Here is a 16,963-nt window from a genome sequence, read left to right on the forward strand (position 1 = left end):
CCAGTGCATGGCACCTGGTGCTTCAGAGGAAGGTGCAAAACCCCCCCAGTAGCAGCTGTGGGATAATCTGCCCCCACTTCAGGTCTAATCCTGGTCTCCAGTAATTAGAGACTATTTTAAACCCTGAAGCACGAGGTTAATCTCCCTTCACAAACTTGTCACCATGAATTATAAAGCCAATCGAAGCCAGGCCAGTTCTCTGGGACCTGGGTAGGCCTGATCACCAGGCCTGTGACAAGGCCCCAGCCAAAGACTGAACAGGAGCACGAAATGAAAGGTCGTAAATCCAGCCCAATCCAGCGTTGCAGGATATGAAAGACACAAGGTGGGAGAAGTAATTTTTTTTATTGGACCAACAGCTCATTCACCAACAGACATCGGCCCAATAAAATATATTCCCTCTCCCACCTTGTCTTCCCAGCATAATAATGAAACATTATTTATTCGCGATGGGGAGTAGATATGCATATGTGATGGGGCCGGCTGGAGTGGAAACCATACCCTCTTTATAGTTCACCCTCAACAGATGTGAAGTCCAGCCACAGCATGTTCAGAATCTGCCTTCTAGGCCTGGGAAAGCACTATGAAGAACTAGCCTTTCAGAACCTGCCACCTGCAGCAGCCCTCTTTGTGGTTTCAAGCCCTTGGAAGCAGACGCACACACAGAAGAGAGGTGCAAGAAACGGATGTTAACATTTCCCCATCGTATGCACAACAAGTTCCCAGGAAGTGCCCGGATTGATTTGTCATTGAAATGACGCAGGTCTGAGAAGCCAGCGAGAGGATTCCGGCCTCTACCTCGCTAAGCCAGGACAGTTAAATGGGGACGTACCACCTAAGTCTGCCTGGGAAGGTTTCCTTTCTAGAGGAGCTTATCTCACAGTAACAACCTGAATCTCCGATAAAAGTCGACACCCCTCATTCTGCTTCGGCACCGTACTGCTTCTGTCCGATGCCAGCTTGAAGGAGAACAGCTGCAGAGCAATAAGAGGACTGCAGGCCACTGGGACAGAGAGAGGTGGGGTCTAGCAAATGCTATCCAAACTACTCCCGGACTCAGATCACAGGCCATGAGAGAACTGCTACAGAAGAGTCTCTGGAGAGGGATCACTTAGTGCTGCTTCACTTCACGCACCACCTCTTCAGGGAAGCCAGGGAGCTCTCACTCCCTTTCTGGCTTCCACAGCGAGGAGTCGAGTCTGGAGTCTCGGGCAGACCGAAATTGTCTGGCCTCAGGAGAGAACCCTTCTGGTGTCGACTCTCCATGTTGCTTTCTGGTGACACTCCTGTTCCATCCACCATTTAGCAGCCAGGGCTGTGGTTGGGATCAAAAGTCTGGCAATTTACCTCCTCGGGCTTTCGCCAGAGCACAGCACAGAGTCTGTCCTACAGAGAAAGATCCTGAGTCCAAAAGGTAACCATGAAAACCCTTCACATCATCCATGGAAATATGCAAACGGTGACTCGGGAGCAGTTGCTGGGGAGGGACAAGCTGGGAAATCCAGGAGAAAGGGCTTTACCCTGGCCAGCCCAGCCTTCCAGAGCATCACACGGGGTAGCATGAAATGCAGAGCCCAGCACGCTTTAGAACCAATGTCTTTAGGTGGTGCAAAGAACAAGACTTCAGGAGCTCAGACACTGTTTCGTCATTTTCTTGTACTCCCGTCTGTCTGCATCCATCTGTTGTCCGTCTTGTCTTACAGGTAGATTGTCAGCTCTTTGGGGCAGAGACTGGTTTTTTGCCCTGTGTTTGTACAGCGCCTGGAACAGTCGGGTCGTGGGCCATGCCTGGGGCTCCTAAGGACTCCGATACATGCAGTAAATCAGGTTGTCAGCACGGGGGGGCACACAGACCACGTCTGCAGTAGAGATTCACTTACCATGAGCCTTCTTACTGAAGGTATCAGAGAAAGGATGCCTATCATAATCTATGCTGGAGAGATCCCTTTAAGACAAGTTTCAGCAGTGCCCGCTGTCACAAGCAGCCCCCTCTGCACTTCTCCAGCCGGATCACGGGGCGATGTCTCAGTGCTTTGCAAACCTGCAGGAAGCCTCGTGACCCCCCCGGGAAGCAGTGAGGAAATATCACCACCTCCACTGCAGTCACTGGCCCTCTGAGGGAAGGCTCGGAGCTCGACGGTCAGAGTGTCCTCAGTAGGCGCACGCAGCCCCTCTGCAAATCAGCCCTGCCCCGAGGTCACACCCTCACACACTTCTCCTTTTGCAGGCCTCGTTTCCAGACGGTGGTATTTTATTTGGCTGTCTTACTTTTCCTCCCTTTAAATCAGCTGCAGCCGTGGCTTCTCTTTACAGTACCCTCCTGCGATCTGAAGCAGCCGAAGTCCTCCCCACCATGGGCTTGCACAGCAGCTCGGCGATGAGGTCTCATAAAGAAGCCTACCATCTGCCTGGCGCTGGGTGCTCCCAAGTCGCGGGAGCTGGCGGAGCGCGTTCAGTTGTGATGGCTCCTGGAGGCAGAAACCTGCTCCGCTCGGCAAGTGCCATCTGACACGTGTACTGACGCATCCATCTCTGTGCCAGAAGCCTTGCAGCGGAGCTCATGACCAGGCTCGCAGGGCCTGCTTATAAACAGCACCTCGTCGCAGCTCGGCAGGACCACGCAGCTCAGCCGGGCCGCTGGCCTTGAGGGGGAGCTGTGTTGAGTGAATGAAACCGCCAGGCGGAGTGGGGACTTTCCCTGAATGCACAAGACAGCCGAATTCCTTTCAAAATGAGCTGGCTGGGAGCTGCGAGAAGAGACCCCGCTCTGCAAGGAGCTCTGTCCTCTCAGCCAAAGTCCAAGCCTAGAAAAGCTAACGAGTCATTTACCGAGCAAACGCAGGCTAAACCCAGAGGTGAAGGGAACGGCCAAAGGCAACGAGCGTCAGACGCTCAGCACCCTTTCCACAGATGGACCCCTAGAACTGGGGGGCTACCCTGCTGCTGATCCCATCAGAGATGCCACAACCCCACTTAGCCACTGTTGCTAGTGAGGCCCAAGCTGTCTCTGCCTTGCTGGATAAGGGGAAGCTACAAGGGCACAGGGAGCAGAGGGGTGTGAGGGGGTACCTGAGGTTGGGACAGGGTTAGTGGAAGCAGTGGGGCAAGCGGAGGGCCAGGTGAGCTCTGAGCGGGGTCCGAAGATAGGCAAGGACTCAGCAGCGCCTGCTGCCGTAGCGATCAAGGGGAAATGAATCACAGCAGCGGGATGGCAATTGCTCCTGTCTCATTTGGAGCTGGACAAACCCCCTCCTACCCCATTCATCTTAAAGTGGCAGCGTCCTATGTCTGCACAGCGATGGCGCTTGTATGCCAGTTTCCATAGGCAACCTAGCGCCAGCCACTGGATTTCAAGCGCAGCATCGCACCGTGTATCATCCAGAACACGTTCCGATCACAGCGACTACCGTCCAGCAGCAAGGCCCATTTCCCCCTCTTCAGCCGAAGTACAATGGAAGCACCTTTTAAGTGGTACGTTACCACAAATCGCTGTGTTTTGCACAGAGATGGCTGCAGCTTCAGCAAGATCCATTTAGGAATATTTCCAAACCTTCCCTTCCGTGCCAGCCTCGCGAGCCTGTTCTGAGAAAGCAGGAGTCTGCACACTGGTGCCTTTCTCAACGTGCTTGACAAGCCAAGTCCACACTCGAGGCCAGCTGGTGCCAGTCGGTATCAGCATGGTCTATTTCTTAGGAGCGCCTAGAGACCACAACTGTGATCAGGCCCCATTGTGCGAGGCATTGTATGGGCACCCACGACCTGCCCCGAAGAGCTTACAGGCGAAACAGACATAACAGACAGAAGAAAGAGAGGCACAGAGAGGGGATGTGACTTGGTGGCTACTCCAGTGACTTCGCTGGAGCTCTGCTGATTTCCACAAGCTGAGGAGCTGACCCCCGACCTTAATTCCAAACTCACCCACTTCCTGCAAGAGGGCTGGCTTGTTCAAGAAAACCACAAGATGATTCAATTCAGCTCAAAACTTGGGTTCCTTCCTGAGGACCGCTCAGCCCACACACAATATCCTCACTGTCTCTCTACAGAACCACTCTCGCTTTCCTTATGTCCATCTGGGTAGGATACTGAACCACCCACCTCAGCGAGCCAGCAAAACCCGCATAGAATCATAGAATATCAGGGTTGGAAGGGACCTCAGGAGGTCATCTAGTCCAACCCCTGCTCAAAGCAGGACCAATCCCCAACTAAATCATCCCAGCCAGGGTTTTGTCAAGCCTGACCTTAAAAACCCCGAAGGAAGGAGATTCCACCACCTCCCTACGTAACGCATTCCAGTGCTTTACCACCCTCCTAGGGAAAAAGTTTTTCCTTATATCCAACCTAAACCTCCCCCACTGCAACTTGAGACCATTACTCCTTGTTCTGTCATCTGCTACCACTGAGAACAGTATAGATCCATAACCCTTTCCAGGCAGGATCTCCCCGCTAACTAGGTGGGTGTTTCATGCAAACATTTCTAGCCTTTGCAAAAGCATCAAATGGTTGGGGTGGCTAGCAGGGTGCAATGGGAACCTCCACAAATTGGGCCAGTTTGCCATTGCCTCTCGTAATGGTAACATTGGGACTGGAGGATGAAAAGGTGCCATGGGCTTACCTGAGATTCCTGCCGTACGTTGGTCTCCTCCCCATCCTTCTCAACTTCTTCCTTGCTTGGTGACCTGGATACAAATTTGTTTTTGTTCACAGATTCCTCCACCAGCTTTTTTTCCGACTCTTTCATTATTTCCAGGGTCTCTTGCGTCGTGTTGCTGTTAGACATCTTCAGTGCAATGCAGTGTAGCGATGGGCACCTGCAGGAAGAGAGGAGATAGGGCAGAGAGAAGGGAGTTAGGATGACGGGAGAGATCCAATTCACAGCTTGGCCTCCTGCACAATTCGCTCACAATTTGCCCCGTGGGATGGCCCTGCTCCCTCCTTAACTCAAATGCCCACAGGGATATCCCTGTGATGCTTCCCATGCAGTGATTTCCCTCGGTGCAAGTTAGAGCACCTGGGATTCATGCCCAACTTCCTGTTGCCAGCTGGTTCCATACCCCCACCCTCCTCTCGGATTCAGTCCCATTTTGCCAACAGCACGCTCAAGCCAAGTTTCCCAACTGCTGTAGAGCAGAAGCGATGGGGTTCTCTCTGTAACTGAGAAGCTGGAGGCAGGCTCGAATTAAGACAATCCGGGGCATGCCTAGGAGCACTTCAAAGCCCAACCCCTATTCTGTGGCTCTGCCCCCTCACCCCATCCCCCACCTCTCCATTGTGTAACAGCAGCAGCAGGGGCCAGACACACATCTGTTGTCTTCTAAACTGGTAAGGAGCCCAATCCCACCACTCCAGACCTCTAGGAAGACTAGACTCTGCCCCCGAGGAAGGACTCCACCTCCACCCATCCAAGCAGAGTGCTGTGTGGCCAGGATCCCTGCCGACACCAGCCAGCAGAGCTCCGATGGGGTGATGGCAGAGAAGGCGCCCCCCCCCAGAGCCTCATCTGCTGCGGGAGCGTCCCCCAGAGCAGCGGGTTTGAATGAAAGCTAAGCTGCTGATGGAACCACATGATTCCAGGTGGCTGGGCCTGTAGTGTTTATACCTTAATCCAGCACTGACTGGAGGCATGAATCCCTTGACATCCAGAGGGCCACCCTTAGAGGGCCGTCAATACACACAACCCAGCTCAGTCCACCCAGACACGCACCACCTATGCTGTAGAACGCGGTAATCGGTACGGATGGGCGCTAGGCAAACAGGCTTTCTTTCACTCATCGCCAGTTCCTGCAGCGATTCCATGAAGGCGCAAACACACTTTTGACACACATCTCATTTTGCTGGCAACATCACAAGGTGCATTAAGGGTAAACTGAAATGCCGCTAATGCAAAGCATAGCCCATGGAGCACTGCGGCCTAGTGGATAGGGAGCAGGAAGCAGGAGACCTCGATTCATTTCCTGACTCTGCCACTGGCCTGTTGATTGACCTTGGGTGAGTCACTTAAAAATCACTTCCTCTCCCGTGCCTCAGTTTCTCCATCTGTAAAATAGGGACGATACTCACCTTCTTTGTAAAGTGCTTTGAGAGCTATGGACCAAAAGAGGCAGGTACGACTATTAGTATTAATATATCGTTAGGTGTAGATTTAATTTCCCTGCCTGCTTAAACTTTCTCAAGAGATCAGTTCAGAAAGTCGTCTCTGAACTTGCAGTTTGGAAGAGATCAGAGGCCGCATGGGCAGGGCCCAGTGTATTCCAAAGCCACGTCGCCCCCTTTCCTGCAGAATTTGCTACAGAAGCTTTTGATTTACAACTACAGTTTCTAGCCCATATGGTTGCAAAGAAACCCTTTCAGAGTTGAACAGAATCTAAACTTGATGCGGTGACATCTGCCTGAGACTGCAGACAGCCTGAAGCCACAGATCTGATGGAAAAGTGTAATGCTTCCAGTCATCAAAATAGAGGCTAACTCTGAAACACAGTAACGACAATTAAGTCAACTTTGCTGAATGGGTAGGTAATGAAGCTTCAGAGCCAGTAACTCAAACAGGCTTCTTCTAAATTTGGGGGTGGATAAATCACCCACGAAGGACGACGACGCTTCTGAAATACTGTGGCTGCATTTGCAGAATACAGCCTGATATCTGTCCTACTGATATACCGGAAGGGGATATATAAATGGGAATGCTGGTTTAAAAGGCACAGGACATGTCTGCACTTGAATACAAAAAGCCTACATTTAAAAGTTAAAGAAGAGCTCTGTATTGCTCGAAAGGTGGTCTCCCTCACCAACAGAAGTTGGTCCAAGAAAAGATATGACCTCACCCACTTTGTCTCTCGAATATCCTGGGACCAACATGGCTACACCACCACTGCAAGAAGCTAAAAGAATGTAAGCTTAGAAACTGGATGCACAGCTGACGTTTATCCACTTGCTTTAATAATCGCTTTGGCAGAACGTGGCTAAAAAAGAGTCAAATACAACAAAGATTTATTGACTCTTGGCTCGGCATGGGAATTGCTAATATTCACTGGCTAATTCAGCCTCATTGCACTTTAATTTGTAGCACTGCTGAACACAAAACCGGTGTTTCACTTTTATTGCAGCTACTGGCCTGGCAATACCAAACATTTAAATACGAATCACTAGTCTGAGTCCAGGAACAATTTCTGCGTCCCAAACCCAAGAGGGAGAGTGTTTTACTCCTGTTATTTATTTTTGCAGGAGATGGGGAAGGTTCTAAATGAACATGTTAATACATCTTCCATTTCACAGCCATCCTGCCCCACTAAAGTCACAGTTACTGGTTCATATTCATTCTGGGAGATATTAGGGAAAGGAATCTGGCCATCAGGACAATGGTCATTTTATACACAGGCTCCCGTTGAGTTTGGCGCTGGGTGAAAATGCTGAAAGATAACTGCTGATCCTTCTGGCAAATGCAGGCCAGAAATCCAGAGGCAAAGGTTTCAGGAATTCATATGCAATGGAAGTGCTCTGTGAACCATAGAAGTGTAGAACTGGAAGGGACCTCATCGGTCATTTAGTCCAGTCCCCTGTGCTCAAGGCAGGATTATGTAATAACTAGACCATTCCTGACAGGTGTTTGTCTCACCTGTTCTTAAAAACCTCCAATGACGGAGATTCCACAGCCTCCCTGGGCAATTTGTTCCAGGGCTTAACCACCAACAGTTTGGAAGTTTTTCCTAACATCCAGCCTAAACCTCCCTCGCTGCAATTAAAGTCCGTTGCTTCTTGTCCTTTCCTCAGAGGTTAAGGAAAAAAATTGTGTCCTTTTCTTTGTAATAAGCTTTTATGTCCTTGGAAACTGTTATCATGCCCCCCACCCCCACCCCCACACAGTCTTCTCTTCTCCAGACTAAACAAACCCAAGGTTTTCAATCTTCCCTCATGGGTCATGTTTTCTAGACCTTTAATCATTTTTGTTGCTCTTCTCTGGACTTTCTCCAGTTTGTCCACATCTTTCCTGAAATGTGGCGCCCAGAACTGGATGCAATATTCCAGTTGAGGCCTAATCAACGCAGAGTAGAGCGGAAGAATTACTTCTCATGTCCTAGAATGATGTTCACTATTTTTTGCAAGTCTTCACTCATATTTAGCTTGTGATACACTATGACCCCCAATCCCTTTCTGCAGTACTCCTTCCTAGGCAGTCATCTCCCATTTTGTATGTGTGCAACTGACTGTTCCTCCCTAAGTGGAGTACTTTGCATTTGTCCTTATTGACCCTTTCTCCAGTTTGTCCAGATCATTTTGAATTTTAATCCTATCCTACAAAGCACTTGCAGCCCCTCCCAGCTTGGTATTGTCCACAAACTTTATAAATGTATTCTCTAAATCAGTGATGAAGATGTTGAACAGAATTGGACTCAGAACCGATCCCTGGGGGACCCCACTCGTTATGCCCTTCCAGCCTGACTGTGAACCACTGATAACTACTCGCTGGGAATGGTTTTCCAATGCAATTGCAAGCTAGAACTTTGGCAGAGAAACTCAAGGCTTGCATGCAAAACTAGGGGTATCATTTATTATTAATTATTTGTACAATAGTAGCACGCAGACCGCCCAATTGACGTCGAGGCCACATTGTGCTAGGCACTGTACACACAGGGTTTGTCTCTGCTGCAACCTGAGGGGTCAGTGCAGCGTGGATAGACATACCTGCGCTAGCATGGCTAAAAACAGTGGCGTAGATGAGGCAGCCTGGGCTTCTGCACTGATCAGCAGCACAAGTGCATACCTAGGGTGTGGATGGGCTCCTACAGCACCACATCTACACTGCCATTTTTAGCCCGATAAAGCTAGGTTGGGTATGTTTACAGGCAATCAGCTGGGACTGCAGCAGAGATACAAAGGGTGGGCTAAAGGAAGAATTAGGATTGCAGGATTTTTTTTTTTTTTTTTTTAAAGATATGGGATTTAAATGTCAGCTTGATCCAGTTGGCTGCCAGTGCAGTAGTTTCCAGACCGTGTAATTCCAGGAAAAACCTCCATGTGCCATGAGCTCTGTAGCACTCCAAGGCAAGAAAGCCGCAAGGGAACAGAGCCAAGCTCTCTGGCTGGACCAAAGCGAGAACCAAAGTGAGCCACAAGTAACAACAGGCAAAAGTGCTCCAGTTGGGTCCCAAGTCAGTTTCAACCTGGTCCTTGATTTGTACCCATGTCAATTTCAGAATCAAAGTTTCTATGTACTGGAGCAAAAGTGAAATGGCATGACCAAAACTGGGGTGTGCTGAAAACTGTAAGCTACCACTTTACATTCCAGGATTTTCCTGATCCCCTTTGCAGCCTCAGGAGCTTGCACAGTCAGTCTGCAAAGAGCCAGCCTAAAGCAAAGGGGAATGGCTCTCTGTTTTAGGGAGCAGTCTGCTTTGTCACACACTGTTTCTGGGTTCTTGTGTGTTACAATTCTGAATTTGAAGAAAGAAGTCGGGTTATGTTGCAAACTTCCAGTGACTGTAAATTGCCCCCTTTTCACTGGCCCCTGGCAGCCTTTTGCAAGAGTGCAGAATTGCCCACGCACAGATCTGTCCCCGCCATACCCCACCCCTCCACTGGAGTGTCTTGTTGGGAAAACAAAAGGAGGTAGCAGAGGAGAGGCAGGCTGCTGCGGAAGGGACTGAACCTTCCTGACTGTTGCCTGCACAGTATCACCAGTTATGTTACATGGCTGACATCTCCATCTGTGGCTTTGGGTGTTAAGATGGGCACTAAGGGGATGCTGAGGGGAGAGCCAAGGCACCTGTTATTGCCGAGAAAGTAGATAATCCCAGAGGCCACTGCCTTGTTGTGGTAGGTTTCATTTCGAAGCAGGAAGGCTACAAAAACCCACCAGCAATCCCATAAGCAACTTTCTAGGCAGCGTGCCAAAGAATGGCAAAGTGAGGATTCACAAGTTCAGCTAAGGTTCTCCCCTCACTGAGAGGCAGCAGTGGAATAAGTCACTAACAGAGATCCCAGCACATGTCTAATGCCATGCCCCCTGCAGCCGGCTAGCTGGCACCAGTTCTGCACAGCCCAGGCTATCAATTCTCAGCCTGGTGCAAAGCTCTCGGGCTCAATCGATCGTTCCGGCCAGCGAACTGCCACTACCGAAGGCCAGTGCAGAAGAGGGTCTGAAAGCAATCTGGAAAACATACTACAGGCTCCCAGCTGAGGGACGGACCTGCAAACTACCCTGCCCTCTAGTTGCACACAACTCACATGGGTCCATGAGGAGCAGTTCAGGTCTGACTTTCTCATGAGGGGCACAGGCTGGAGGTGAGGGCTGCCCGAGCCTGCTGTTGTTTACTAGTGTTAAAGAGACACCTTTTTGCATAGCATGAATCAGTAACACTCCCCAGCCAATCACAACAAGGACTACAGCAGTCTGACACCAGCTTCCTTTGGCAGGTGTCACCTGGAGGAGATCTGAGGAGGGTGGGGCAGGTGGGGGGAGGGGATTCCCTCAGGAGTTTTCCTCCGGCTGGAAGGTTCCAACAGAGCAAGGGTATTTGCTCAAAAGAATAGAATCAGCGTCCAAAGTGACGGCTATGACAAGAGAGCGGCACCATCACAGCCAAGGCTTGATAACGGATATATTGTTGGAGGGGCCAAAGCCCCTCCTTTCACCAACTATGCCTCCAACCGGGGCTGGCTCCTGAGAGGGAGATGTTATTTGATTTCGAAGTTCAATATCCTTCCGCGGGAGCTGGAATCCTGCTGGGGTCACATGCACCTAGGAACCAAGCACAGCACCTCAGGAGCACTGGGCTGCACAGCCAGGAACTCAGCCCCTTCGCTTTCTTGATCTGGAAAAAACATGAGGAGAGGGTGGCTCTTTGATCCGTAGGGGCAGTTCAGAGGTCAGGACCCTGCAGTGGCAAAAGGAGACCTCCCAGGAAGCTTGGCTGGATATTCTGTAGCCTGGCATTTTATTTCCAAGAGAAAAAACATCTGCACTTAAATACGCAAGCAAATATTCTGCAAAAGCCACCCCACTGCGACAGAAACGTCTCCCCTCACCAGCACCGTATCCAGGTGAAGGACAAGGGGGCGGAATCTTGGCCCATTTGTATCAGAGGGAGGAGGGAGTCTGCTACATATGTCTCATTCACAAAAGATCAGAATGTTTATAGCCATTAAATATACCAACCCCCCACCCCAAAACCCGAGTCCTCTAGCATCTCTCCTCTGCATGCAGATTAAAAGCAGAGACATTGTGTTCCCCTGGTGCTTCTCTTTAAAGGCTCTTCTAGAAGAGGTTTCCTTTCTGTGTGAATGAATCAGCCACGCTCCCCCAGGACATGCGTGGGAGGCAGCGTAGGAGGTGGCTGACATGATCCACTGTGACAACCAGCGACTCAAGGAGAAAGTGAAAGTTCGCAGGGCTGGGTGGATGCACGGGGGTGGGATGGGGAACGGGGGAAACGGGATGGGGAGCCGGGGGGAATGGGAGGGGCAGTGCTGAGCTGCTCCTCACAAGGGAGATGAAATGTTTACGTAGATACAGCATCAGGGAAACCACAAAATCTGGGTCAGGAGAGAAAACAATGAGCAGCAGGAGGAGAGGGAGCTGCTGTCAAATTTTTCAGTTTGGTTTTGGGAGCTGGCAGGGTAAACAGGCCAGCTAAGGCAGTAGCACGGTCCTTCATTCTTGCCTGTTTGGAGTGGGGGTAGGTGCACATTTACAGACACTGTCCCACTCCCTAAGGCAGCAATAAACTCCATCCCCTCTTACAGTTAGTAATGTCCTGCCGGTCCCTGCTGCTGCTCACCAGGGGTTCTCTGAGCATGCCAATAAATGACATTCAATCCATGCCAAAGAACCCCCTCCCATGGGAGAAAGGCCCAGTCTGATTCTCATTTAATACTTGGGGAAACCGAGGCACAAAAGTCACGTGACTTCCCTCACATTGTCACACAACCAGTCAGTGACAGAGCCAGGCTCTCCCAGCCCCTTGCTCTGAACGCTAAACCCGGAGGGAAAGGATGTGACTCAAAATTGAGTACTTCAGCATTTACTACTTTGGAGGGGCCCAGTTCGCAGGGCGTGGCAGGAGATCACATATAAATGGGATCAGTTAGACTTGTTTCTTACTGGATTTACAGTGATGGGTTCACATCAGGATCCTGCAAGTTACTTCATGGCTGAAACTTGACTTGTTTCCTTATCCCAGGCCAAGAACGTGGTGTTAGGGGGATCTTAGGGAACTCTGATATCTCCGCAGATTTCAGTTTACAGCATCGAATATTGAACCGTTCAGTGCAATCCAGCTTCTGCGTGTTGCGTCTGTCCAACAGCCGTCAACTCTTTCCAGAGTAAATGCAAAGAGGAATCAAGAGCTGTAGGGAGGAAACACAGTCAAAGGAGAAGGGAAAAGAGGCAGAGAACAGTTCAGGCAGAGACACAGCAGGAGGCTGCAAAGGAGAAGGCTCTCATGCCAGCCATGGTGAGGCTGCAGAAAGGAAGAGAGAGATGGCTTGCTGCCAGATGTCGGATACAGGACCAGAGATGGGAGCCATGGGACTGGCTGGGAAAGGCCCCAGGGAGGTATGTTTAAAACAAGACCGCTTTGACAGGATCCTGAAACGAATGGGAAGACAGTGAAGTTGTCTGAGAGGAAGGTGTTCGTGCTTTCTGGGTGTACGAGAAAGGAAAGCTGGCAGCATTCTGCACCTGCTGGACAGCGGGGACTCCACTGCAAGAAGATAAGAAGGCCAACGGAAAGTAGGGCCTGTCCCCTTAACCGTGGAATGTCCCTCTGCTTCTCGAGTGCGGCACCTTGGAGTCTCCATTGCTTTAGGGCCAACGCAGTTAGTTGGCCAGGCCACTCAGCACACTTCTCCTGCATGCACAGTTTCAAAGCCATGCTCAATCAGGTTTCAAAAGCTAAACTCATGCACACAAGATTAGCCAGTTATTATTTTCAAAGGATCAAGTGGACCTTAACATGTGGTGGCAGGGGGTGGAGGGATCATTCCAGGGCTTTTAACTCTCATTTCTCTTCTGTGTTACTCTTGTCATTATTTTTTGCCTTCTCAGGCCCATTACAGAACAGCAGAGACCATTCTTCCCACCCAGACCTAGCCTATGCTGCTGGCTGTGTGGAGGAAAATGTTGTTTCCAGGACAGACAGGACTGTAGCCACCAAATGCCAAGGAGAAGGCCTGGTACTTCTGGAAGAACAGCTGCTTTGGCTAACCAGGAAATAAAACGCACATCCCTTTAAAACGGGACACTTGGAAATAAAACAGAGCCAGCCATCCCTTTGGAAGAGCAAAAATGCTCAGAAATATGCAACCCATGTGCCAGCAGCTTATCTCCTACAGCCTCAGTGCTGGGCAGACTGTATACATGCCAGCCAACCAAGTAGGCAATCAAAAAGTTGGGTCTGAAGCCTGACCAGCCGGGCTGTAAGAATTTGTTCATCCAAAGGCAGCTTTGCTAGGGAAACTGATGCCCAACTGCAATGGAAAAAAAAAAAAAACGAAAAAAACCTCCAACAAACCTTGAGAGAGACGAGAGAGAGAGAAAAAAATCCTTTGCCCCAGTATGTCATTTCATGGCTCTATATAAGGCTTTGGTATTAATGTCCATATCACTGAATAAACACACCCTGCAAGGTTAAATGACGACATTCTCCCGTTCTGTTTGCTCATTGGCCTTCGGGTCGGCCAATCTGAATCACGGCTCCATGGCAACAGGCTCTATCACCATGAGCAACTCGATAAGTTTTTTTTTTTATTTAGCGGTTTTTAAAAACAAAACAAAAACCAAAAACTGCTGCAAATGTCTGTCATGTAACAGTTTGCACAGGAAGGGGGCAGGCAGCAGAGAGAGACACAAGACGCTGCAAATCTGAGGCACTGGAAAAGCATCTGTTCCACTGGGGAATGCGCTGCCTGCCGCTGAAAGCTGGGTTTAGCCACAGCAGTATGAGCAATATTTCACTGCATATGGGAATTTTCAGTTTCCCACATTGCAGCCACTGGTAAAGCTTTCACTGTGGTCAAATTCAACTAGAAGGTGCATCAAGAGGCTGTTCTGGAGAACCACTGTGTTCAGACGGCTGTGGCACCTGATCGTAAAGGGCTGCCCCCCAGCCCTCTGTACAGATCAAGCCTTATTTGGGCAGCACAACATACCAGGAAACTTCTGAAGCAAGAGCTTGAAAGCTAATGAGAGAAGTGCCCTTATAAGACGCCTTTTCTCTCCCATCCGCCTGTCTTCCTTCCTTAAAAAGAAAGGAGAGTTTCCACCAACAGGGAGCGGAGCTGGATGAAGGAAGAATATCCTACTGCATTAGAAAGCTTCGGAGCTTCATTCTGAAAGAAGGCAAACGCCCGGGTTGTCTCAGTGCAAAGCCTTGGGAAAATGACCTATTTGGTGACATAGCCAGGATTTTCTCCACCTCTTCCTCTCCAGATCTTCTGAACCTGTCTCCTTGTTCTTTTATAGATGTTTGAAAACGAGCTCCTTCTTTAAGAGCTCGTGTGCTCGGTAAAAAGGTGGAGACCAGATGTCCTCCACAGCCCAGGCTCCTGTTACTTAATCATTGCTTGAAGTCTTAATGTCCCTCGTGAGGACACAGGTGGATACTTTGGAAATTACACTGCAGAGGGTTACGGCTTCAGGTGGCAGAATGAGCAGCGGGGGTGGAGGACAGCTTGTGCCTATAGAAATCACAAATGAGGGATGGGAAATGCATCTGATCTAAGACATCTAGGAAGAGATTTAAGCTTTCCATGAGAAGTCAATAGGTTTCCAACATCCACTGAGGGGACCCAGAAGTTAGATATCATGAGTGTGTGTTGGGGATCACATTTCCTATTCCCCACCTGCAGTTTCTGCATCCCCTTCATCAAAGGGTAACACTCACAAGATTTCACATATCCCTAGCTCCAATGTTCCATCTTTCTCACAAATGATGCTACCATGGATGGGGAAAACGCTGGGGAAATCAGCTTAATTTACACAATATCGGCCTTGCTCCTCCTTAGCGCAAAGCAGCCACACTGGCCTTTCTACAGACCCTACATTTGCTGCTTTAGCTGCGGAGGGGGAAGGAGACAATGGGGAGCTAGATGTGACCCGAGAGGTCATATTCATTTCTACTGGCTACGTTCCTTTGTGTAACACGTAGGACATCCGGCTCCCGAAATTACTGGATGGCCACGAAGGCACTACACGCTGCATGGGTAGCAAAGACACCAGCCTCCAGCCAACTGCGCAGTGGCTGGGCCCCCCTATCTAGGAATGCTTACCAGCATTTAACCCTTCCATACCCAGGATTGTCAGCAGTCTCCCCTCCCAGGAGTTCATGCTGTACCAGGAAATTCAGCATCTTTCCACCCATGAAGAGTTAATCTGAAGTGACTGGCTGACAGAATGCATAAGACTCTGAACCTCCTAGCCCCTACAAAAATGTTACAGCTGCACAGTTGCATTAAGCAGAGCCCTGCTTCCTTTCATCTAGCAAGCTGGGGCACATCTTGAATCCATCTTTGTACAGATTATGTACTGAGGCAGAAGAGATGAGCTCTGATAACGTTACGCTGGGGAGACAGGACAGAGCAGTAACTCTTCCTGATGCTAGCATGCGCACGCCGATAGTCCAACTATGCCCCACAGGGCGGTCCTCTTCCACAGGTGCAAATCACTTACTTAGCTAATTAGCACGACAACCAGTGATGAGGCGCATTATGGGAAGTGCCAAAATTATTGCCAGGATGGGTCGTCCCGGTTAGGTGTTAAACACATGGATTTGTATTACTTGGAATAACTCAAGTGTTGTAATTTTGTGAAAATAAACTATTTCTGTTACCTGGACCAATGCAAGCACTAAGAATCAGGACAGATGTCAACTGGCCGCTCATGTAATCCATACTCTGACATTTCCAGCATCAAGACTCCTAAAAGAATCTTGTGATACAAAGACATCAACTGGGCCACAACAACAGAGGTGTTCGCCACATGCATTAGTACTTGAGCACAAGGGGGAACCAATAAATATAGAGCATAGTTGTCCTCTGGGCTAATGAAAGTCAACTTTTGGTAGCCCATCAATTCACAGCCAACCACATATCGGATGGAACAATAGTTTAACCAACTTACTATCTGTTGCACTTGTTCAGAGTCTGTCATCCTGTGAATTGTAAAAGCTTCTGAGGACGTGGCTGGGGAGCTTGGCACAAACCATGGCTTCTGGACCTACACGTATTTTCAAAAGGAAGTTTTAATACAGGGATGAGCTGCCTGAGTTAAACAGCAGATTGCAAACTCCCCAGAGCAGGGATCGAGTCTCACAGGTGTGCAAAATACCTTACCCTCTTAGGAGCTGTATAAATATACAACAACTATTATTCCCTTGCTGGAAAACAGACAGCAGAAGTATACAAATGCGTGTACTGAACTGTTACATTCACTGCCCCAAAATAAATATTTTAGAAAGCTATTTAAAGTATGATTACAACGCAAAAAAAAAGATCCACATCAGTGAATCTCAGAGCCTGGGTCAGCTGACTCAGACTCATGCTACAGGGCTAAAAATAGCAGTGTAGACGTACCCTTCCACACGAGTTACCGCTGCTGTTCATTTCACTGTCAACTCATAAAAACGCAAGGCATACAGGGAGCATGCAGAAAAGCCATCTCAAGCTGCAACCTCATCAGACTTCACAAGACAAGCAGCGGTAAGCTTGGACAGCATGTGGATGGGACCCCACCCCCTCCTTAGGCCAGTATAAGCTCTGTAGGGAGAGGTGGAGGTGCTCCTCCCTTTGGGTCAGCATTATCCATTTTATCACTGATAACAGGGTAAAGGTGCAAACTGCAGGACCCCACATGGTTGGGGCTGTTGACCTTCGGATAGCAATCCAAGTTTTTCTCTCGTGCCTGCCACTGTTTTATCTGAACGCTAAGACAGACTCGGGGATCTGAGCGCATGCAGTCAAAGGAGTTCCCATA

General features: G+C 49.5%; 1 protein-coding gene across 15 annotated transcripts in view; it reads right to left on the reverse strand.

The window, feature by feature from the left end:
* The window catches only part of R3HDM2 (R3H domain containing 2), a 109,680-nt gene that overhangs the window by 40,747 nt on the left and 51,970 nt on the right, over window positions 1-16,963 (reverse strand). For 14 of the 15 annotated variants that reach the window (XM_048832196.2, XM_075121736.1, XM_048832202.2 and 11 more), the window contains exon 2: window positions 4,613-4,808. In XM_048832196.2, the coding sequence (XP_048688153.1) occupies window positions 4,613-4,777 (165 nt within the window). In that variant the 5' untranslated portion in view covers window positions 4,778-4,808. Of the gene's footprint in view, window positions 1-4,612; window positions 4,809-16,111; window positions 16,208-16,963 lie in introns of all 15 variants that reach the window. The other variant, XM_048832197.2, reaches the window with a different exon arrangement.

Source organism: Caretta caretta, chromosome 20 (genome assembly GCF_965140235.1).
Source record: "Caretta caretta isolate rCarCar2 chromosome 20, rCarCar1.hap1, whole genome shotgun sequence".
NCBI lineage: Eukaryota > Metazoa > Chordata > Testudines > Cheloniidae > Caretta > Caretta caretta.